The sequence below is a fragment of the Sylvia atricapilla genome, chromosome 2 (assembly GCF_009819655.1).
Source record: "Sylvia atricapilla isolate bSylAtr1 chromosome 2, bSylAtr1.pri, whole genome shotgun sequence".
NCBI classification, from domain to species: domain Eukaryota; kingdom Metazoa; phylum Chordata; class Aves; order Passeriformes; family Sylviidae; genus Sylvia; species Sylvia atricapilla.
Genome location: NC_089141.1, coordinates 31,713,225 through 31,737,107, shown reverse-complemented (window position 1 = coordinate 31,737,107; position 23,883 = coordinate 31,713,225). Strand labels below are relative to the sequence as shown.

General features: G+C 38.4%; 1 protein-coding gene across 7 annotated transcripts in view; it reads right to left on the bottom strand.

Annotated features, from left to right (window-relative positions):
* The window catches only part of PICALM (phosphatidylinositol binding clathrin assembly protein), a 66,468-nt gene extending 43,464 nt beyond the window's left edge, over positions 1-23,004 (bottom strand). For all 7 annotated transcript variants that reach the window (XM_066341262.1, XM_066341264.1, XM_066341263.1 and 4 more), the window contains exon 1: positions 22,683-23,004. In XM_066341262.1, the coding sequence (XP_066197359.1) occupies positions 22,683-22,812 (130 nt within the window). In that variant the 5' untranslated portion in view covers positions 22,813-23,004. The remainder of the gene's footprint in view (positions 1-22,682) is intronic.
* Between the last annotated feature and the right edge of the window lie 879 nt (positions 23,005-23,883).

Here is a 23,883-nt window from a genome sequence, read left to right as displayed (position 1 = left end):
CTACCAGATTGCCCAGGGTGTAAAGCACATGATGCACAAGAAGTGGTTGAAGGAGAGCTTATTCCACCAGCAAAACAGAAGGCTGGATGCAGAGAGGGAGAACATAAATACTACCTTCAATCAGGTATTTCTTGGAGATTCACAGAAAATGGATAAGAAGCAAAAGGGAAATGATCAGGCACCAGAGCCCATAAACAGTTGGATCTGTTAATGTTCAGCATGGCTTAAAAGCTGGGGTTTATTACAGAACCTGAGGACCCTTCTAATCTAAAACGATTTACAAATCTATGCAACATCTATGGAAAGACAGAATAGAGGCAGGCAAAAACAGACAAGTGACTTACAAAGCAAGTTGAACTTGGAAAGAGTAATCCAACAGGTATTCCTAAAGATCAAAAACCTTACACTTAAATAAGTGATTGACAAAACATGCTTTCAGAACACCACTTACCTATTTACACTAAACCGTGTATCAAATTTCAGAGCCAAAACTAGATTTTCCAAGAAAACACTTACAGCTTGTTTTTAAATAGTGTTTAGGTTTTATTTTCATTATAACAGTTAAAGCTTTCACCACCAAGTGACTTCCACATAATTCAGTTCTGTTTGGGTCTTTTTCCACCAAAGCAAGGATTTTGCAAGGAATCATAACAAAGGTCTGGCCAACAGACATTTCAGCAATACTTGAAGATTTGCAACTGCACCTGTACCAAAGCAAGCATATTGCCTAACCCTGTTCAAGCTCACTATTGCAAAACATTACAGTCCAATACTGTACAATACTCAGACTTAGAAAAATAATATATTCTCAACTGCCAACCAAGAGTTCCACAGCCTCTCATTACAGGCAAGAACCAAGCCAATTACTGCCTTAGGCAATTCAGAGTTACCAGGTGAAAGAAGCATAAAGGTGCAAAGTTAAGTAAAAGCAGAGCAAGAGTGAAGATTCATACACAAGAAAGAAGCAGCAATCACCTACACAACACAGTTACTACAAGGCTATGATGATAAAGCACGCTGTCTACTCCACACCAGGTATGGAGATGCGGATTAGGCAACCCATGGTAAAAGATCATGAGTCTTGACCCATGGCAAACATGAGGCAGTCAGGCTGAATAATAAAGCATCAAAGGCATCTGTCCCAAACTGCCCTGGGAGAATGTGTGTGCTTTCAGCATGGACCTGTGAACTAACTCCTTTGGCTGCACCTTGTTCTGCACCAGGCAGCCTGCTAAGACAAAGTTATTAAAAACTGGTTTCCTTCCCCACAAAAAACACAAAACAACACACCACCCACAAGGTATCCTGAATGAGTCTTTAAGATTTCTTTTCCCAGAATCTTATTCATACTAATTCACAGTAAGATTATAAAGAACCAGGTTGACAATAGCTTTTGTTAACAGTTTTAGTTTCAGACACAGTTTCATTTGTGGTCACTTGAGAAGCAGACTGAACGCAAACCAGATTTACACACTTCATGTACATGCAGCACTTGATTATTTTCAATGGTTTACCTGTCTCTCTCATTTTGAACAATATTTTCATTCATAAGTATCAATCTGAAAATATTTACAAGAATAAGATCTTCCAGGCCAAAATAGGTCAAGCAACTGTGATGAATATCCATCTTGCTAGCTTTTGCTTTTTCATCTTTTACACCACAGATACTTCCTAGAATAAGTAAGTAATTGGTTATATCCTGCAAGTTATTGATAGTTATGCCATTTTAAAAAATACATATAATGAAAGACACAGTATCCTTTCAGTAAGCAATTCAACTATTGATCATCCAACATGACTAGGCATTTAGTGCCGAGAGCTAAACACATGAAAAAAATACAAGAAAAACAAAAGATTTAAATACATATTGGTGGATCCAAAGCACACATCAGATCAAGTTTACTCAACTTGTAAATTTAAAATTGAAGTCGACACAGCAAATTTGTTCCTTTTTTGAAATAGAAAAGGAAATACAAAACATTCCTTGCCTGAATTAATATTCACACAACTTATGTCCACATAGAGGAGTTCAATAGAACACAATTAATTTAGAACCTTTCAAACTGAAGGCAACACTTGTGGCTAATCACAGTGGCGGAATGCAGGAAAGTGTCTATCCTAAAGACAATTTTACTTAAAAGTGTGCATCTCTATGATCAACTCTCCTTTCACCTAAGGCCATACAAAACGATTTTTAGGTCTGAGCAAAAGATTTAATAATTATTCATATTTTGTTTTCCTCTAAGGGATCAGTCTCTCAACAAGACAAAACATTCAAAGCTGACACCAACATTTTTTCCACTCATTTCCAAAAGTACGATAAAATGAAAATGTATTTCAACTCAAAAGCTGAAACAAAAATAAAATACTAATGGAAAAGACACAGTAATCTACACTGCCAATACTCAAGTTAAATTCCTTTCTCCAGCTGCCTAGATTTCAATTCATATCATGATTTCCAAATTAAACCAGTTTCCTCTATGTTAGGGTCTCATTTTCTTCTTGTTCTATACAAATATTTGATCACTGGAACAGAGCTGCTTCCTTATTTGGCCAGCAATCTTAATCAAAATGCAAATGGCTGAATCTAAAAATCTGTTAAACATTTCCAAAGGACAGGTGAGAAAGCAGCAACGTGACGGTTTCCCATGCAACAATGCTCTGTGCAGCAGCAGTAAACACTAACAGCTTTGGGAATTTGGTGAAAAATTTCAAAGGTCAGAAGTGAGCAACCACTGGTTAATGACAGGAAAAATTATTGGTTTTATGCATTTAGAAGTCAGCCGCTAGACAAACTTCCTTCCTTTGATTTTTTGTCAGGAATACAGTTACAGCAAGCTTTTACTATTTCTAAACAAATTTTTTAGGTCTAAGATCAACATTCCCGTTTATCCCTAAAGAGCTCATGATCTATATGCCCATGTAGATTTTAAATAGTCCTGTTACAGATTCAGGGAAAGCACACATGCCTGCCACATCTTGCCTTCCCAGAAGGACATTGAGAAAGTTTCACTAGAGGGGGAAAATATGGGTTATTGAGAAGGAGAGGGGGAAAAAAAATAAAGAAACATACATGTTCCAGTTACAGAAAGTAACATGTGTCAGTAGATCTTAAATGAAGGAGAAACTGAATTTAGCAGCAACAAAGTATTTCACAATTCACTTGTATTTTGTTATTCACTGAACTAGAAGTGTCTTTGCATGAAATGTAACAAAAAATATTAGAAATATCTAACCTCTATATATAAGATATTTTTCCCAGTTGTATTTTTTTTTCCTTCAAATTTCTATAAAAGATCATCTTCCTTGAATAATTGGCAAGTCAAGGTAGTCCCTTATTTTCAAAATTTCAGTATAAAGCATCAAGTAGAGTTTTTCAACTGGCTACAGATGACAACAGATATTTTGGATTATGGAGGCTATTTTTTCTATTCACCTTGACACAATGATTGTGAAGAGTGTGCTCTAATTATATCCAGTCACAAAATTAACAAAATTGAAATGACTTCACAAATATATACCAGTTTTATTCTACCAAAGCTCTTCAAAAACATTCCTAGAACATATATAGACAGTATTCTCTAATATTTAAATACTTGGAAGACTTAAATGTGCCATGAAAGGACACTAATAAAAACTTCAAGAAATCAAAAATACCAAAATAAGAACAAAAGAAAAAGGTTTTCTGCAAAATCTATAATTAAAAGCTACTTCTACAGATTAACAGTTCTGATAACTGCAAGCCCTGACAAATTCAGATCTGATTTTACACATTCCAACTCACATTTTAAAAGCAGATAAATTAAGGCAAGCATATGGTAACTTTCTAAATAATTTTCCACTTCTTCCACAGGTGATGTCCTTATTTAAATATGGGTAATAGGATTAGAAAGTTCCTGGATATAAATAAGTACTTTTTATTATAGAACCAAGCAATTTGTCTAAAAATACTCAGAATAATTCTGAGCATTAATGCAAAGGGGTAAAACTAATTTTTTAAGACCTGATTTCTTCCTCAAATCAATACATTTGGTAACTAAAAATTAAGATTGTGCAAAAACAAGGATACTCCAAATGAAATACCGAAGTAATCAAATGAGACACAGTGATGTTGGATTTCATTCTGAGCCACTCACCAAAGGACATCTAATCTGCTGAATTTAATCTGAAGAATATTATATAACAAGCATGTATTTGAAAACTGAGTGAATACTTCAGTATTTTACTAATTAACAGATAATACCTATGCTTGTAGTATAAAATGAAATATGCCATAAACACTATTTGTTCTAAATTTAGGTTTATTTCTCTTCTGAATAAACCCATTTGTACCAAACCACTTTACTAGAAGTCATTTACTACATCAGATTGTCTCATGGCTTCACCCAAGTCCCCTTGAGAAAGTGGACAAGGAAATCTGGACCACACATTTTTTACATTATCAATAAAGATTCCCACTGATAATTCTTTCTCCCCATATAAAAAACATCTTAACAGCTACATGCACTGACTCAGGAAACAATTTATGGAAGAGTTGAAGAAATCTGTGAAGACTAATTCTATTCTGAGCTTTCCATGTTTAAAAAGAACTATGATTTAATCTAATTTGTATTAGATAAGTAGGATAAAAAAAATGAAGAAAGTTTTATTATAATGTTGAATAACTTGCTCTATAGCCAAAAATCTAGATTTTCATTTCATTAAGCTGCCTCTTGCCTTTTTCTTCCAATTCAAATAATACTATCGTGGTTTTTCTCCTACTTAAAATCGCTGTTTCTAATTGGAATTCTTAGAAATTACTTTAAATCTCTGTCAGTAACCCTGTGAACTCAGCATTACTGCCTCAAGTATCTTTTAACTCTACATTTTTTTCATATGGCAACACTTGGAGTAACTTACTACTTCTGTTTGAGAACTGTAAAAGCTAATTAAGATGCTTTCTGCAAAAAATACAGTAAAAATTAGTTCAGTTGAAAAACTGCTTTCAATGAAGGATTCTCTGAAAAACATTAGCAGTGTCTGTGAAAACTCCTCATCAAACAAAGCATTGGTAAATAAAACAGCAAAGGAAGTTAAAAATAAGGGAAGCACAACTCAAACCATCAAGTAGGTCACACAGTTTTCGCTTTTTTTTTCTTTACTGTATCTTAATTTTTACACACTGGAAGGTGCCACATGATCACTTGATTTAATATTTATAACGATTATTCAAACTCCTCCACTTACAAATACTGTGGAAATGACAAGTGTGTCTATGTTGCCTTTGGAGAATTGATTTCTCAAGACAGACTCAAACATCGCTTTCATCTAAACTTGCCAAGCATCCCCACCACATTTTAAAGACTAATATTAAAATACTGCTAAATAGTTCCTCAACAGATCCAACCACAGATTGTAAATACAACATTCTCATTTCAAATACATTTGTATCATTAATCCAAAAACAGTTACAACCAGATTTACAGAAGCATTCAGTGTACCTTGACAGCACACAAACAAGCTCGAGCAGTTTAGAAAATAGCAACACCATAATTCTTGTTCTTATCTGCCTATCTAATCAGATACATTTCTCCTTGGAAAATCATGGCAATTTTAGGTTGTTCTGTCCATTCTGCAAAGAATCATGTTACACTCTCAGACAAGAGCAGCTGATTCTCTAAAGCTCAATGTAAGAAAATAACATGAATTGCCAAATCATCATACTGAATAAATTACTTATACACACACTTAGGATCACCAATCTATAAAATAATTCATGTTGGCCAGAACCTCTGGACAGAATATAAGCTCCAGTCAGCTCCTGCAGACTCTTGGCTATATATACAGGTTGTTGGAGCCTGGATCCCTCTGAGGAATGATCTTCTAGAGATCATTCCTGTATCATCCAGTTGTGGAATCACTGTCAGTGACAATTAGTTTTGTTCAGTTTTACGTCTCTTCCTTTCCTTCTGTACATAAGGAAAGGCTATTAAGCTCACAACTGAGCAGACTTGGAGCTAATGAAATTGGCTTTTATGGCTACTGCTACAAGTTAATCCATTACTGCATTATCCCAACACTTCTGTCATTCAGGCTGGACACAAAACAATAGCTTAACTCACCTAGACCTCTATGCAAGTTTAACACATTGCAGAAGTTAGTTATTTTAGACCAACACAAATTCATTATATATAACTCACAGGATACGTTTTCACGATAACTCCTGACAAGACAGGGTGGTCCCATTCCTGTCCCTACCTGCAAACACTCACACACTTCCATTGCTTATGCCAGCCCTAGAGTACTTCTCTGAACCATACTAACTTCTCATAAGAGAAAAAAACCACACAAAAACCTCTGACCTCAGTGGTGGTGTGTGGGATAACAGGAATGACACATCAGATGACACAACACAGCATAGTTTTTTCATTATCCTACAAGATAAAAAATGGCTTGCAAAAGACCAAAATTGGCAAAAGCCACAACAAGAAAAGGAGATGATGACAGGCAAAGGTAAGAAGAATGAGAGGAAAAAGGGAAGTGGACAAGTCCTCCCACTTTTGGCACAAGTGAGTGGCTGTTACTCAACCATCCCACTACAGTCATCCTCTGTTCTTCCAAGATGTCTGCCTCGGCCTTCAGTGTTTACTGTACATCTCTACAGTTCCAAGATTTCTTAGATTGATATCCCAAAAGTCTGATATTCTGGTGGAGATTAAAAAACAAATTCCCCTTGTGCTTCTCAGTAGAGACTGAACATCTATACTCTCCATAAAAAACTTTAACACAATGTAAAAACTATTTGTTTCTTTTTTAATAAAATAAATAATTTTCTTCAAATGTTTCCTAAGTTTTCAGTCTTCTTCATTCATCTGACCTCCTCTGGATTCTCACCAGTTTCACCGATTTATATATACAAATACAAACTTACATATATATGAATATATATATTTATTTATATATCTGGTTAAATATAGTGTCCCAGGCAGATAATAAAAAATACTTCCTTCTACAGGCATATGGAGGGATGCTCATCTTTCCTACATTTTCATATTGGTGGTTTACAATGAAAATTAAGTGAGCCAAACCCTCTTGCAACGTTCCTGCACATTCAGATACTCCTTTTAGACTCAAGTTTTACACCTTCCTTACACATTCAGACCTCTGCAAGCATTCAGTGTAACTTCATCCTCTAATCCTGGTCTGGAGAGCAGCTGCAAGCATTCCCAAGACAGTGCAATTCTCAGTGGACACACAGTGTGTACCAACATACCAGTTACCAATGAAAAACATCCTCAGAACTGCAAATGGACACATTCTCCACTTTAAGTACCTTCCAATCCGTGGGCAAGTGATGTAAGCAGTCTGTATTAAAGCAGCATTCTCTTGCCCCACTAAGCCTGAGAGTCAAAGGAAAAACACACTAAAACCCACAGCTGTTACCTGTACCTAACAGTTATTATAAATAGGAGAAAACTCTCTTTGTTAAAATCTTAAAATACTAATGAATACAAAAATCTAAATCTAAAAATACAAAAATCTAAATACAAGTATCTAAAATATATTAGTTACCTTTCTAAAGATTAATTTTTCCACCTGCCATCCACTCTTAAGAGTAAATTCTTCCTCAAAACAGAATAAACAATTGCTTCAGCTCCCTAATACTGAGAAATATGCAAGACATACTAAAACTGCTGAGTACTTTTGCTCCACATTCAGTTCCTACACTACCCTTTACAAGCATTTAATCATGAAATCTAGTCCAAAATAATTATTAGCTCCCACACATACACTAGCACATTATTCCCACTGAAAACTATCTGTAAACTTAGAGCCTTGATCCTATCTTTACAAACATGCTTAATAATAAGCCTGTGAATCATATTCTGAAGATGATCCTTGATTAAAAGATGAAAAATGTCTGTATCTATCAGCCAACTAACATGACAATTCTTGCATAAACTGTACATTCAATCTGAATATTTAACCCACTGGCCTAATTAAACCAGAGAGAAACCAATATTCTTTTTCACTGATCACATGCTAATTTCAATGCATTCATGAATAAAATTATGACTAGTTCTTTGTTCAAAGTTATCAGTATTTCCAGAGTGCATAGCTGCAAACACTTAAGGATGCACCCCATTTCAGGTTCTGACAAGCAAGAAATCAGGAACATACCCTAAGGATTCTATATGAGCACTGCAGTTTAAGAATACACAGGACAGCTGGCTGGGTCGGCTTTGATTTTGAGTGACAGGCATTGATTTGATATTGAAATAAGTATTTAATATATTAGTGTATAATAGTAAATTACTATATTAAATATGATAATAATTTATAATAATACTTAAGCATCCAATATAATATTTATAGTGAGAATAATTACACATAATGGAGAGATGGAAGCACAATGAACTGCATTAGGTGGAACATTTTAATTTTGATGAAGACTAATTAGTTTGAAAATTGCATAGTTTTAACACTGCTTTTAGATCCTACTGCAAACATGAAGGTATTTCAAGCAGGCTGTATACACGTGAGATTATCATAGGATTTCACCTTAAGATGCATAGAGAAGGCACATAATATGGTTTATAGATAGCTGAGAGATCAGTTTGTGATGCCAGAGATATTAACCCTCAGTTCTCTTCATCGCCATGTACACATTGAATGTTACCACACTGTTCTCTGTCTGACAGGAATAGGGCCCAAGCCATCTGCCTTTGCATACTGTAAATTTTTGGTTATAGTATGCACTTAAAGCCCTCTCTTTCTGCTCTAAGAACCTGTAAAGATTTTATAGCTATTACACCTCTATACAATAAAAAACAAGTTGTGCTAACAGACATGTTTTTAAAACAAGTGACATGTTTTTAAAACAACACGTGAAACACATGTACAAGCTGCTGTTGTACTGCCAATAGCATGTAACCAATCCTTGCAGATTGCTCTGGATACCTTCTGGATGCAGGCATAGTAACAAATGCCTTGCAGTGGTACACTAATATCACTGTACCCCAATCCACTGGAACAGGGAAACCATTTTGTTAATAGCAGACACCACTGAACAAAAAATCCTCAATGAGCACAACACTACAGTAGTTCTGCAGCAAGACAACTTACTTCTATCTTTTTAAGAAGGTATGCTTTTAACATAATTAGGGTTTGCTTCAGTATCTGACACTCCTCAGTCCTGCAAGGAACTCCTAATATCAACTTGAGCTTACCTGGTTGTACGGCAGTCAGATGATATCTGTTAAAAAATACAGCCAAAGGCTGTCAAAGTACCTATCACAGAACCATGGAATGGTTTACCTTGGAAAGGACCTTAAAGAGCATCTAGTTCCAACACCCTCACCACAGCAGGGATGCCACCCATGGTCAGGCTGCTGACAGCTCCATCAAATCTGGCCTTGAACACTCGAAGGGATGGGGCATCTACAACCTCTTTGGGCAATGTGTTCAAGTGCTTCACCAGCCTCTGAGTAAAGAATTTCCTCCCAGAATGCAATTTAAACCCACCCTCTGTCAGCTTAAAGCCATTTCCCCATCTTGTCATTATCTATCTGTATAAAAAATCCCTCTCCCTCCTTTTTACAAGCCCTTCCCAGGTACTGGAAGGCTGCAGTGAGGTCTCCCCAAAGCCTTCTTGTATCCACACTGAACAACTCCAGTTCTTAGCCCATGCCAACTTCCAACATCTGTGCCTTCCTTCATCCTGCATTACAGAGGAGCAAATAGAGAAAAGGCCAGACCGCACACAGCACGTTTTGGCACTAAACACTTCCAGCATTCTTTCTGAATCTAAATATGTGTATCTTCTAAATATACAGAGTATCCACACAAGTGTCATTTAGGTGTTTCTTAGACGTTCACCTGTCTTGGTTTGGGAAGACAGGTATCTGCCAGGGAAAGCTGGAGCTTTCCCTTGGAATGGAGAATGTAAACCACTACCCTTTTTTTAATTATAATTTTTTCAGTGAAAAGTTTTTAGGCAGAAGATTTTGGAAATAGAAATAGCTTACCTTCCACATCCCTTTATTCCCAAAAGACACACCAGAAAACAATTTCGTAGCAGTCATGTGCCATGACAGTATAACACAGTGACACTGAAACCAGTGAGCGTTAACACCACCCTGACCTCCTGCCATCACATCTCACTGAACTGAACTTCAAGCCAAAAACTTCCAAAGACCTTTGTTACTTTGGAATGAATCATACACATGTAATACACATTCTTTTCTCTCTGAACAGCAATGCAGCATCTTTAATTAGACAGTTTAATAGACAAAAGCAAAGTAAGAGGAAATCAAAGCCATTTGACCTGAGTTTTTCCTACACCAATAATTGTCTCATTTCAGTAGCTCAAAGGTCTTACTCCAGCAAAGTTGTCTGGAATATGTATTATTCTTTCCCGTTTTAAAACAAGCTTTTGGAAATCAGATTTCCTTCTGGACAAAATCTAACTCTGAGCATGAACAGCACATTTTTCCTGAATGCCCTTGGGAGCTGTCAGGAAGCATGTATTTAAGTGGAAGGAGTTATGCCTCTGTATTTGCCTTCCTCCATTAGCGCTGAAACTGCCAATGAAGATGTGTATATCTTATGCATGGTAGGACACATTCCTTGGTAGATACCACCCTCTACAGCTTCTGGTTCACTACTGGAAAAAACCCAACCAACCCCCAAACTTATAATTGTGTGGAAATAGGTTTCCTTTTATCAAGAGTCCATGTTGAACAGAGTAGCTGTAGTGTCAAGAGAGTCTAAAGGTGTGTCAGTATCTATCTGCAGGTCCTTTTGCCCCTGTAGTATACTGGTTAAAAACCTACACTCCACATTTTACTGCTTTTCCTGTATTTACACAGATTTTCAAAATTAACCTGATAAAGGGGAAAAAAAAAAAAAAAGGAAATTTTTGCACCTAAGACTGAAAAGGTTTAAGCCATATTCTAAAATGGTTTGATTATTACATCATGTTCTTCAACATCATAGAGATGCAAAAATTATATTAAGTACCAAAAGTCCAATATATAAAATTACTACAAATGGTGCTTTTTGGGCATAAAATAAGTCCAAACTAGATTTTTTAAATTAGTACTATTTATTACAAAACAGTGCAAATGCTTTTCTTTATAAATAGCACAATGCCCAGCTATAGGAGAAAACCTCCTCAGATGATAGGTTCAACACAGATTTTTTTTACCAGGAATAAACTACACACACCTCATACTACAATCCAGCTATGCAGTATTTCCTATTTTGTATGGATAATCTATGTATCTTACTTCACTGTGGGTCTCAGGAAATGCATTCAGCAGTGTCCTGTCAGATGAGCACTTACTCTTACAGCTGACTAAACACAGCTTAACAGGTCTCAATGTGGCTCTGATTTGAAGGCTTATAAACAATGACTTAAGCAGCCCAACAAAAGTGGGAAAACTTGAAAAGAGGGGAAAAGAAGGCAAAAACAGTTGAATCATAGGGCTAACAAGTGACAAACAAAACACAGATTTCATGAAGGAGGTTTGCTGAGGAATACTTTTTTCTTCAAGCTTCTATGCAAGAAGCTGGTTAACCTCAAAATAGTAACCCTCAAAATTACAAACCAAAAACACTTGCCCAAAAGGTGCTGCAAAAATGTCCTCACCAAACCTCAGTTAGCAGACTCAGACTAAGGAGAAAAGCAGTTTAGACTATTTGCCTATTATATCATACAATGAATTTTCTTAAAAAAAAAAAAAAACCTCTTGACAAAGTATCTGAATTATTTGAATGATCAAAGCAGCAAATTCTCAAACTTCAAATATCTATGACTCAGTGAAAATCAAACACCATCCTTCTCCTACCAAGTGACTGGCAGTAAATTCACGCAGACCAGCACAGGTTTACACAGTTGGGTACTTGAGCTGGTATCTCAGAGACCAAATAGGCCCAATTTTGTACTCCCTGGTGTTATATGAAACAGTCTGACTGAACACACAGTTTTGCACAATGTGGCTGAGATTTACCTTTCTCTATATTGAAAAAAATTACTCTGCACACAAGACATTTTTTATATGACTTCAGTCTACTCCTAAGTGAGACTAATCTTCATTGTTCCCATCAGGAATAAGAGAAATAAGCCTAACAAAAACCAAGAAACTTCTTCTTTCATGTCAATGTATTTGGCGAATAATACGTGCAAAATTTGAGTAATTTTGGTTAAAAAGTATCACTACTTTATAAACTACTATTCTTTTTAGCAACAAGGGAAGTTCATGATACATGGATTTAGAGCATTTCTGAAGCCATTTTAATGCATGCTCCATCAATTCCATACAATCTAATTCACTTTTTGCACCTAAAGTAGGTGAACTAATTTAAGGAGATCTGTTACTGACAGCCACTTTCATACCTTTTCTTTTGACCGAAAAGGATCAGATTTTGACATGAACTTTTAAAAACCTGGATAAAGCAGAGCACAAGAGCTAAAAAAAAAATAAATAAATTAGAAAATCCTACCTCTTTGCCCATAAAAACAGATATCACCACCAAATTGTTTCAACTGACACTCATGTACTGTGAGTGTGCAGCTCTTCCATGAAGGGAGGCAGTCAAGCAAAAGTACAGCTAAATTCTTCCATTCTATTAATAGAAATGTTGGAAATGCCTGCCTAATTTAGCTTTTACTTCCTTTTCCAGTTTTGACTAACATCTCCCGTGAGATATTTGGAGCTCTCTGACCAAACAAGACTCACCCTGGCTCATTCCAGCACATCTCCAATGCACATTTGAATTGCACCTTTTTCCAAAGAGACAATAAAACCATCCCTTACAGACCATGTCAAAGCTGAGATAAGAGGTTAGGATGGTGCAGGAACAAGCTTCATGTAACATGCAGAGTAAAAAGGAAGCTGAATTTTTCCAGGACCACACACCAATTTTCAGCAGATAAAGCAGAGGACCTTACCAAGGGGAACACACCCTCTTTACAGCAACACTGTTCTGAGTTTTAGAAATCCAAATCAGTTCTTTCCCTCATGCCTCACTTTCAGAGACTGTTCCCGAGCCCTTCATTAGTGACCATGGGGCCATCAAGTTTCACAAAGTTTCAGAGCCAACACAGAATTTCAAACTCTCAAGTCTGAAACTGGATGTGTAAAGGAAGTTGTATACATGAAGAACTTAGTATCCCCAGCTTTCAGCTGGGAATTTCTGTGTTTACCATGAACAAAGGCATGTCCCTATCACAAACAGCCTCTAAGATAAACTAAAGCCAAGAGAAGTAGTAAATAACATCTGCCTTTTGGTTTTCAGTAAAAGGAAAAAGACCTTCAGCCAGATTCTATCCTTAAAATTTAACTGTTTCATAAGAAAAGCTCAAAAAAGACAAAAATTACTTATTCCATTTATTTGAAAGTAAGACTTGTTCATTGGTTAAAACCTCAAAGAGCTAAAACAAATATGGAGCTCTAGTAAAACTGTGTTAAGATATCTTATGTCAGCCCTAGTATATACCAAGAGACTGACCAAATTCCTGTCTACAAAGACTCCCCACTAACAGCTTTAAGGAAAAAAGCATCTCCTCCAACTCACTGTATTTACTTATAGATCATTAAATATGAAGAAAGTCTCCTCACAAACTATGTGTAAACAAAAACCAAAAAAACCCAAGGAAATCAAAAGAGAAAAATCAGCCCCTAGATGTATATGCTGTTCCCTAGTACTTGCGAACTAACACAAAAACTTTTTTGGATTTCCATCCACCTACACACCAAATTCAGCACTGAAACAAACTTCACATATTCCAGACCTTTAATGCTTGGAAATTGACTTAATTTATGTTACATTTAATAGGCTTAAATGATGTTACATAGTGGCAAAGCATTTCAACTGAACAGGTCAGGAAGAAAGCTTGGGCTGGCTCCTTGTTAAGAACCTAAAAATAAAAGTCTGTATCCAGACAACCATTTTTCCTTAAAGCCCAACAAGCAGTGTACTAGTCCCTGTGTGTCAAACAGCTTACAGCTAAGAGCTGTGCATCCTGAGCTTTTCCATTCAACTGCTAATCAAACATGACAACTTACTATGCATGACATATCCTTATTAGAAATAACTACAGTCCACAAATGCAGAGATGTTCATATTTGGGTTTTCTTTTTCTTTCATTCCTATGATTAAATCCACCTCACCTGTATTCTTGATACCATAAGTCTTATTGTGCAGTTCTGGACTGTAATGCTCATAACTGTAATGCAAACACTCTAGAGAGAAATAATCCCTAAAGAATTTAAGACAGGTTATTAATACATAGCAGAAAAACTGATTTAAATGATAATAAATCCAAATTCAGTCATTTGAATAAAAACCAGCTGATCAGAGCATGGCTATATCAATGAAAGCTAAGGGTCATGGACATCCAGAGAATTAATTAAAAATTGAAAACTAGCTAAGGTTTCCAGTAGATTTCTAAACAGTAAAGAAACTTCACTTCTCAAGAGAATAAAAGAACACAAGGATATTGTTCAAAAAGATGTTTTTCTTTTTTATCTGCAACCAGGATTTGAACTAGTTGTGGTTCATGATGAATAAAAAGTAATTACAAGTAAAACACCTGAATTTCAGCACTAAGCTTACAAACTGACATAACCACTTACATAAATATTAAACTCAAGTGCCCCTTGTGAGACAGAAGAATGAAGGCATTTCATGAGTAAGCAAGACTCGATGAAGCCAGCTTTACATCAATCCAGAAATGAAGAATTGCTTTGGGAACTACAACCATATGAGACTGCAATACATAATCAAGTACATACTCCTAACAAACTGGTTTTTAAATGAAAGTTATTTTTAATCTCTCCATAACAGCATACATGCTAAATTATGAACACAAATGGCCTCTGGCAAATAAAAAGGGGACAGAATTAAACATGATCAAATAACACCACTACTCCCTGGATGGAGACTTAACAATCACAATAGTTCAAATAAGGTTTCATAGTTAACATTAAAAATAAGGTCAGATCCAGAGTACAGAGTCACTAATCAGAAAAATTCATAAAGTTTGAAATAGGTTGCTATCATGGCTGAAACTACTATGGTAATACTGGGCAGGGAGAGAAGGAAAGGGGATAAAGCAAATTCAAGTGTGACCCCATTTCCAACTAAATATTGACCCATTTCTCAGCAAGAGTAGAGGTATCAGCCAAATAAACCAAGTGCAACTGCAAGCAAATGTAGGTGAAACGGTGATGCAGCTTCTGAACATATGGGAAGGAGTGGGGAAGAGAGGGACATGCTACATAAAACTAAACCCAAGACAAAAAGCACACACTTGAACAGCAAAAAGAGAATTACAGAAACACTTCCCCTCACTTTACAGGTCACTATCCACCCCAGAAAAGCCCAAATACTCCCAAACAGCCAAGTAAGTTACAAGCAGCCCTTCAGAATACAAAGGAACATGCAGACACCAACTTCTACCTTTCAACAGCCAAGATATTCAACCTTCTCATCTGGCAGACAGAGGAACAAATTACGGTGAACCAGAGCTGCTCTGAGTAAATTAACTGCAAGACTGAAGGCAAAGACTTGATTTTATTTTTTAATTAAAATAAGTATTTTAAACATGCTTACCTCTATCTATAGCTTTGTAGCTGAGTTTAATTTAAAACTTGGTATGTTACCCACTTTGGGTCTGAAATCTACTTTACTATGGTAATGTTAGAAACTTACACTGTGCAGATGAACACCAGTGGGTTGGTTTGGTTTTGTTGGGTTCATTTTTCTTCTTTCTCTGAACATAAGTACTTAAGGAATTATATGAACCTCATTATCACCTTTTTATAAATGGGTAAAAAAATGTTCTTTTTTACAAGTTATTAACATGGAAAATTTGTTTATACACTAATTATTTACCTAGGAAATAGTGTCATTAAAGATTCACAATTTGTGCTTTAAATTTTATTAAATCAACTGCTCAAAAAAAAATCAAGGAAAGTTACAAATAGAGACACTTTGTTGATGTCATAACACACAGCCAGCAACTGGCATAGCTGAGCTACTGCAAGCACCATATTTAGAGTAAATATGTGAAATACCAGAGCAGTTTCAACCCATGCACACTTCTCACTTCCCACATCAGCGAAAGAATCACTCCTGCTAGAATGGCACCACTGCTGGAGCACAGGAATGTTATGACTGAAGGACTGCTTGCTTGGCAGGAAGTAATAAAGGACAGCAAGTAAAGACTTCCTAAGTGTCTTTTCAGGAGAAAAGGAAAAAAAGGAGTTGATGAGGAGAACTCAGTAAATTAAGATAGGTATGACTGAAAGTATATAGGAGAGCTCCTAATGAGTATAATCCTCACTTTCTGAGGTTTTTTTATTTATTTTAATTTAGACTATTTATGTCCTGACCTGAATAAAAGTCTCAGGACTTCCCGTTATGCCACCACTGTTCACTCCAGTAAACTCTCATATGCTTCATTCTGTGAATTAACAAGCCCAAGTCAAATTTTGATGCAGATCTTGTTAATTTACACCCTCTCTTCTGAGGTAAAAACTTTTAAAAGCCTAATTCACCCTTGTATAATATTGCAAATGATCCAGATAAGCATTACATTAATAAAGCTCCTTTAGCAAAATAGCACAGGAGGTTTTTAGTCACAATCAGAAAATCCAGCGTATTTGCTAAATCTGTATGAAACTCTTAACTTCATTAAGTTATTCTCACACAGTTAAATACAGCTTAGTTCCCTAATTTCTAAAATCCCAATACTTGATTTGTGACACATAACTCATAACTTAGATTTACTATTAGTAAATTTGAGACTACCACACCTTAGCACTGAATCGACAAACTTTATTTTTAGGTTTAGAAACTGCCAGCCAATTGATAAAGCTCTGATATAAACTAGGGGTGAAATACAAAGCAGAACAATATTTCTTCTTCAAGTTTTGAAGAACACAGTTACTTTGAAATTACTGAGAGTTCATAACCTGCCCACTCATCATATTTCACAGTGGAGAAAACGTCCAGAAGAGCAAGGAAAACACCAAACCCAACAATTTTATAGCAACACAAGTTTCTTTGCACTTGATTGCATTCTTTTTTGTTAATTACCTGTTGGTTACTTTTAATCAGCTGCAGATATAATCAGTAATAAAATCTCTCCCATACCCAAGACTTTGCAAGGTAACATTAAGCTCCAAATTGCAATTACTCACAGAGTTAAGACTCCAACCAGCAGAGACTCTAAATGGTTAAATTCACATATTTATGAACAAAGAGCAAAGTTTGCAGCAGAAGAGTTTGCTAAAATACTCAAAAGGACACATTCTTGAGATTATTGTTTGAAATTTGTATTGCAAACTAGTTGATAATATTAAATAACTGCCCCAGTAGAGGGCTTCAAGGCGTTATAAACAAGTCACTTGCAATTCTTACCTGATTTCTTCTATCATGCTAGAGAAACAGCTACTTCGCAGTTTACAGAAAAATGCACATATCCTATCAGTAGTAAAGCTATTACGTGCTATTTTTAAAGCATGAATTGATGTGCAGGATGTTTTGAATGAAAATATTTTAATGGTATTGAGAAATTTCAATTGAAGAAAGCTGTTGATTGAATTAAGCTTTCAAATACAAAAGGTGTCTCTGCTTCAGAAATAATGTTGCATTTTCCAGAAGGAGTGAGACATTGGTAACATTTTGTAAGTGAACTTTCCCAGAGTTCTACCACCATCAACAAATCACATACTTTACATGAGGCAACAAACACAAAAGTCGGGAAGCTGTAAATTCGAGGCTGGATAAGTCATCTCTTGTATTATTATCCGAACTATCATTACTGCATGAGACAAGTCATCGGGGACAAGTTAATACTTTCACATCTACAAATCAAAAACTGATTTTAGGATTAGGAAGCGAAGACTGAAATAGATCATTAGGTAACAGGCCGAGCTGCATAAGAATGCTTCTCCCAAGCATCCCTTTTAGAAAATGCAAGAGATGACTGCACCATTCAAAAAACATAATAAAAAAAGAAAAATCTCAAACTAGAGCTATAGCCCAAAGTTACATGAGATCCGAATAATCACAACTAATGGGAAACAATGGTGGTATGAAGATTCACAGGAAGCTGACTGCAGGTGTCCTACAGCTTCTCCTCCTTAGCTCCTGCCTCTTACTTCATCTGAAGCAGAATACTGCTTCAGGCTAAGTAAAATAAAACAACAGCTGCACAACTACATGGCTATTCTTTCTGCAAATGAGCAGCTGTAGTAGAAAATTGCCCCTCTGGCAGCCAGGAGGAGTATGACAGTTCTAATACTCTACTAAAAGGCACAAACAAATATTCCAAAGGAATTCCAGTAAAAAAGTCAGAAAGTTGGCTAAAGAAAGAAATGCTGAAAGAGTCAGAGAGAAAACTCAGAAAACAGAATACTTCAAAAGAAAGTTGTAAAAAGGCAATTACCTGTATTTGAAATAATTACAGTTACAAAGAACATTTCTAAGCAAAAATAACAATGGATTGTCTCCAGAAATTTAAGTCAATTACAGAATGGGAAGCAAAGCTGCAAGAAACTTCAGGTGATTCTGCCAAACGCAGAGACAAAACGTGTTTGTTGAAGTGCTACAATACCATAAAAAGAACATGGATAATCTGTTTCTACTGGAGCACACAGAAGTATCCACAGAACCAGGAGTCAATTCACCTCATCACCCAGTTACACTTTAGCATGTAAAGGCAACTGAACACTTACAACTCTGGTTTTCCCAGCTTTTCTACAAATCTCTTGGGTGATGCAGGGAAAAGCAAATAATCCTTGTTCCTCAGTTCCACAAGTTACCTGCTTTGTAGCACCTCATTTTGAAATAGAAGTCGTCCCCAGCACAGACATGGAGCAAGTCTTTAGCTGAGCTTTCCTCTGTCCTAGGTGTAGCCTCTATAAAAACCAAAGTAGCTGACACCAGTGACTTAGGAATTAAGTTCCCAACAAGGTCCTTCAAGTTTACTTTCACTTACACAGCTTCTCAAAGGCATGCACCCAACACAGAGCAGGGCTCTGGTTTACCTCTTCCTTAAAAATACACATTTTTCTTTTACAAGAAGAAATCAAGGAAATTACACTCTGGCTTAATTATAGAGATATTTCCTGTTAAGAATGGGTAATTACAGCATCACAACTTCCTTCCAAGTCATCCATCCACATTCCCCTTTAAAGAGGGCCACTCCATTAGCTACAAGCTGATAGGGTTACCACACCACGCTGATTCAAGAGGCCAACCCTAAACGTCTATCACAATAAAGCTTTTCTAAGTACACTCCACAACAGAGACATGCACACAAACATTTTTATGCTACTGAGCCATGGCTGCTACAGCAGCTTCGCTGAACCAACCCAGGGAAATCGACTTGGCATTAACTCCAGGTATTCCTAATATTAATTACCCACCACATATACATACACAAGCACACCTCCCTCTCAGAATCATATAAAGGAAGAGTGAAATCTGGCAACAGGTTTCCCAGCACCATTTATATTCAAACAACCTAAAGCATTTTTTTCTTAGCATCACTATCCATCACTCAACGTGGGGACATGGAGCTAACGAGAAAGAAAGGGTTGCCCCAGTCTCAGTGTGCAAGTTAAACCCACAAACCAGTTTAGTGCTCCCCCTGCTCAGACAGGGGTAAAAACTGGGACAAAGTCCTAGTGAAACTAGGTTTTCCATAAAAGAAATTCATGAACTATGCTTTGAGGGTTCCAAGGCTATTAAACCTGATTTCTGTAAAAAGTAATCCACCATAACAAAAGCAGCATTTAGATTACCAAGCAGAATCCTTAACCCAGCTGTAAGGCTGGACCTTCAAAACAGAAGAAAAAAACAGTATCATGGATTCAAGTATACAGCTTCAAGATGATGTTACTGCCTATCATAAGCCAGGTCCACTTGTAAATCAGAAGTCTTTCTCCCTCAAACCAAACAATTAAGCTTTGTAATGGGAGAGAAAGCATTCTTTGAAGTATATTACATTTTAACCATCATGGCTAAGGAAAGAATTCCTTTCTACCTTCCTTGATTAAAATAACCATCACTGAGGGTAACAGAGGTAACCTAGGATGGAGAGCACTTCAGTTTTCAAACTCCATACACTGTCAGGAGCAGGATAAGTAAGAACAGGAATAATTGCATTCACAAGTGTCTATGTCAGACTTCCCTCCATTTTTATAAGTTAGCATGAGGCTGAGCTAGTTAAATCTGTTCATGACAGCTCAAGCTTAATGAAGAAAAAATTTCAGTAACAGGACAGTAAGAAATCTTGAGATTTGTACAACAAATACAGTTAACAAAAACACATGTCATGGTCACAGAATACACCACAAAACTAAGACTTCATTACAGGACAGTATAGGAAAACTCATCCACTCACCCAGGACACAACCTAGAGTGAAGTAAGTTTTAACTGTACTATTATAATAATCAATAATCAGAAAAATATTAAGGCAGCATTCTGCCTCTAGAGACTGGCATATTAATTGTCATTTGCAATGAGATGTCAGTTCACAGGACTTACCAAGTTAAACTGTTTGTTGCAAAAGGAAGATATATACAAATAGTTTAGAAATGGGGCTTGAGTCACAGCTTGTGTAAAAAATATTTATTTTAAAGCATACAACCATACAAGGTATGAACAAAGAAAAAGTTCAAAATACAAGACCATGTGTCATTTCCTGATGCCAGGAACAGAGACTTCTAACAAACATATCAGGGTAGCACACAAAACATCTAGCCACGATCTATTTTAATCGCCAAAAAAGAGAGACTAATTAAAAAAAAAAAAAAAACCACCAAAAAAACCACAAAAAAACAAGTTTGCATTGCTTTGATAAAACAATTCTCAGAGAGAGGGAGCAACTAAAACACCTGAGAGTCTAGGGCAGAAAAAGGAAACACAGAATTGGTCTTCTCATACAGCAACTACCAGACAGCTTTCTAAGAAAGTCCAGGCACCTTTCTGCAGCAGCAGACTGGAGGTCTGGTCACTAGGTTGTCTCCCTGTTCGGGACATCACCCTTTCACACATACACACCCCCTCACCCAAAGAGCAGTTTTCTGGCCAGCTTCATATTCTTCTCAACAAAGCTTAGAGCATAAAATAATTCAGCTTCTAAATGCCTCATTACTGAAACTGGACTTTTAGCACCGTTACAGGTTAAACCTGACAAAGTTTGTTCCAGAAAGCCTCACTTCTGCTGTGTGAAATCCAGTAACATCCTGATTTCATACATATGCCATATGACAAGGTGTTTTCTCTACCTGCCAATAAGTTACTCAAAGCCCAAAGATTTCCTCAGTGTTCTGACACCCTTAGCTAACCAAAAATAACAAGACCACTCAGTTACAATCATCTTCAGCCAAAAGATAAAATGAATGAGCAAATACCAGAAAGAGACAGAGGCAGCTCTTCTGGGGCTACCCTAAAAAATGAATCACATTGCTCTCAGGTACTTGCAGAACAAGAATTTCTTAAACCCTTTACATGCACACATTTTGGTGGAAAGAAGAAAGAGCTACAGTACAATGAATCCTACTACTATCATCTGGTGTTCTCATTTGGATACAGAGCAATTCAGAAGGCACAAACTCGAGACTCAGAAGGCTCAACCTCCTGCAGACGTGGGTGGGAGGAAGGGAGAAAGCACATATATAGAAGGCATAGACACACACATCTACCCAGTATCTTTTATTATATTTTTGTGAAAGTGAAAGGGAGTGGAGGAGCTGTCCTTAAAAGGCCTAGAATAAAACAGATGCAAGGCAATCAGGTATTTAGACCAATAACTTCCTCAGCCCTGTGACCTTACAGCTTAGTGGGACACACGCTAACGTGAACTTTGGTATTCATCATTCTCTTCATAATCACCTGGATGGATCACAGCTGATAGAAAACCTTTTTAAGCTTTCCCACCTTCCATCTGTCCTTAACAGAAGCTGAAAAATGGCCAGAATCTGTATGGTATGTTAACTAAAGTTCTAAGGAAATGGTCTTAGACATGCCTTCCCAAGTGAATGAGACAGACAAGAAAGAAGACTAACATCCTTACTGACAGAGATTTGCCCCTCAAACAGTTATTCACAAATTTTCCTACACAGAAGATTTACCTGATTATTAAAGAAGGATTTTTTTTTTCCTAGTAGAGTACCTGGAACATAATTGAGATAACTGATCAGCTATTCCTTCCTGAAACTCCTGCACCTCCTCTAGAGAACGGGGGAGTGCTGCCCTAGCACAACGCAAATGAGACCAATTAGTAAGGAAATTGCAGCCCATTCCTCTGCCTGGCCTTCGTGATTCTCTCTCTCCCGAAGAAAGGGGTATGGGGCAAGTCCTGTCCTTCAGAGGCTTACATTGTCCGGGGCCCTGTGCATAAGGAAGAGCTGGCAAGGCCCCTTTAGGAGAGCAGATACATTGAGCAGCCTCTCCCAAGCTCTCCATCGCCACGTCCCCGACCCTACGCCCCCGCCCTCCGGGTATGCCCTATGCCGAAACCCTGAGCTCCTCCGCCTGAGGAGGCTTCTCGTCCCCACGAGGCCGGTGGGATGGGCGGCAGCCCCGCAGCGGGACCCCGGCGCAGGCCGGGCAATCCCGCTCCTCGGCAGGACGCTCGGGGAGATCCCTCGGGCCGCCGTCCCCTCCCGGTACTCACAGTCCAGGTGCTTCTTCTTGGGGCCCATGACCTCGTGGGTCGTGGCCTTGCACACGGTTTTCGAGACGGCCGAGCCGGTCACGCTGTGCTGCGCCGCCGTGATGCGGTCGGTGAGGCTTTGGCCGGACATGGCGGGTTCGCTGGCGGCGCTGGAAGCGAGCGCGGCTCCGCTCCCTCCTCAGGGGCCGGGACGGGAGGAGTCGCCGGGGGGACGGAGCTGCGCGGGCTCCTCACCCCGCCGTGCCGCAGGCGGCCCCCGCTCCGCCCTCAGGGACGGACCTGTCACCCGAGCAGGGACCCCTCCTCCTCCTCCTCCTCCTCCTCTTCCTCCACCTCCTCCCACCCCCCTCCCCCGGCCGCCGTCCCCTCCCCCTGCGCGCCCGCCCGGCCGGGGACAGGGACACGCACTGGGCGCCGCAGGAAAATGGCGGCGGCCGAGCTCCTCCTCGGGCCTTGCCGGGCCTCTCCCGCGTCACGTGGCCGCCCGGCGCCCCGCCCCCTGACACGCGCCGCCCCCTCAGCGCCGGGGCGGGAGCGGCTCCGCGGGCCGGGATCGCCTCGATCCCCGGGATCGCTCCTCTCCCCCGGGATCGCTCCCCCCGCCCTGCCCCTGCGGGCCCTTCCCCTCGGGCAGCCTCCCGTTCCTCTGGGCAGGCTCCCCGCGGGAGAGTCGGTGAGCCCCTGCTCGGCTTCAGCGCCGAGTAAAGTCTCTGTGGAGCGAGTGGGGGGTGTCTCCGCCCCTGAAGGAAGTAGTTTTGTCTTTCTCAGCCTGGAAAGTTTTTGTGGGAACTCCTTAGGCTAGAGAAAGCTCAAAGGGAAAAAAAATCTGTTCTTAGGCAGCGAGGGGTTCGGAGCCGGCTGGTTGCTGCTATCGGGCTTCTCTTCGGAGTTATTTTTATTTGAAAGCTCGCCAAAACTTTCTCGAATGTACATCACGGCCAGCACAAAAGCACTGGTGGTTTTCAGGTCTTTCATGATTAGCCTCCCACTGTTCTGCTAGTCAGCTAATGCTTTTTGGACTCACTCGGTGGCTCTGTCCTTAGCAGCCTGGGATTTTGTACGAAGTTACTTGGTTTCCGTTCATAAAAATTAGAAACTGTTCCTTCAGGTGCCTTTCTGCAGGCTGATACCTGCAGCTGTGAACCTGGTCACGGGTATCCCGGGGACAGACTGTGAGGAGCAGCTCCTGGGCTCCTTAGCT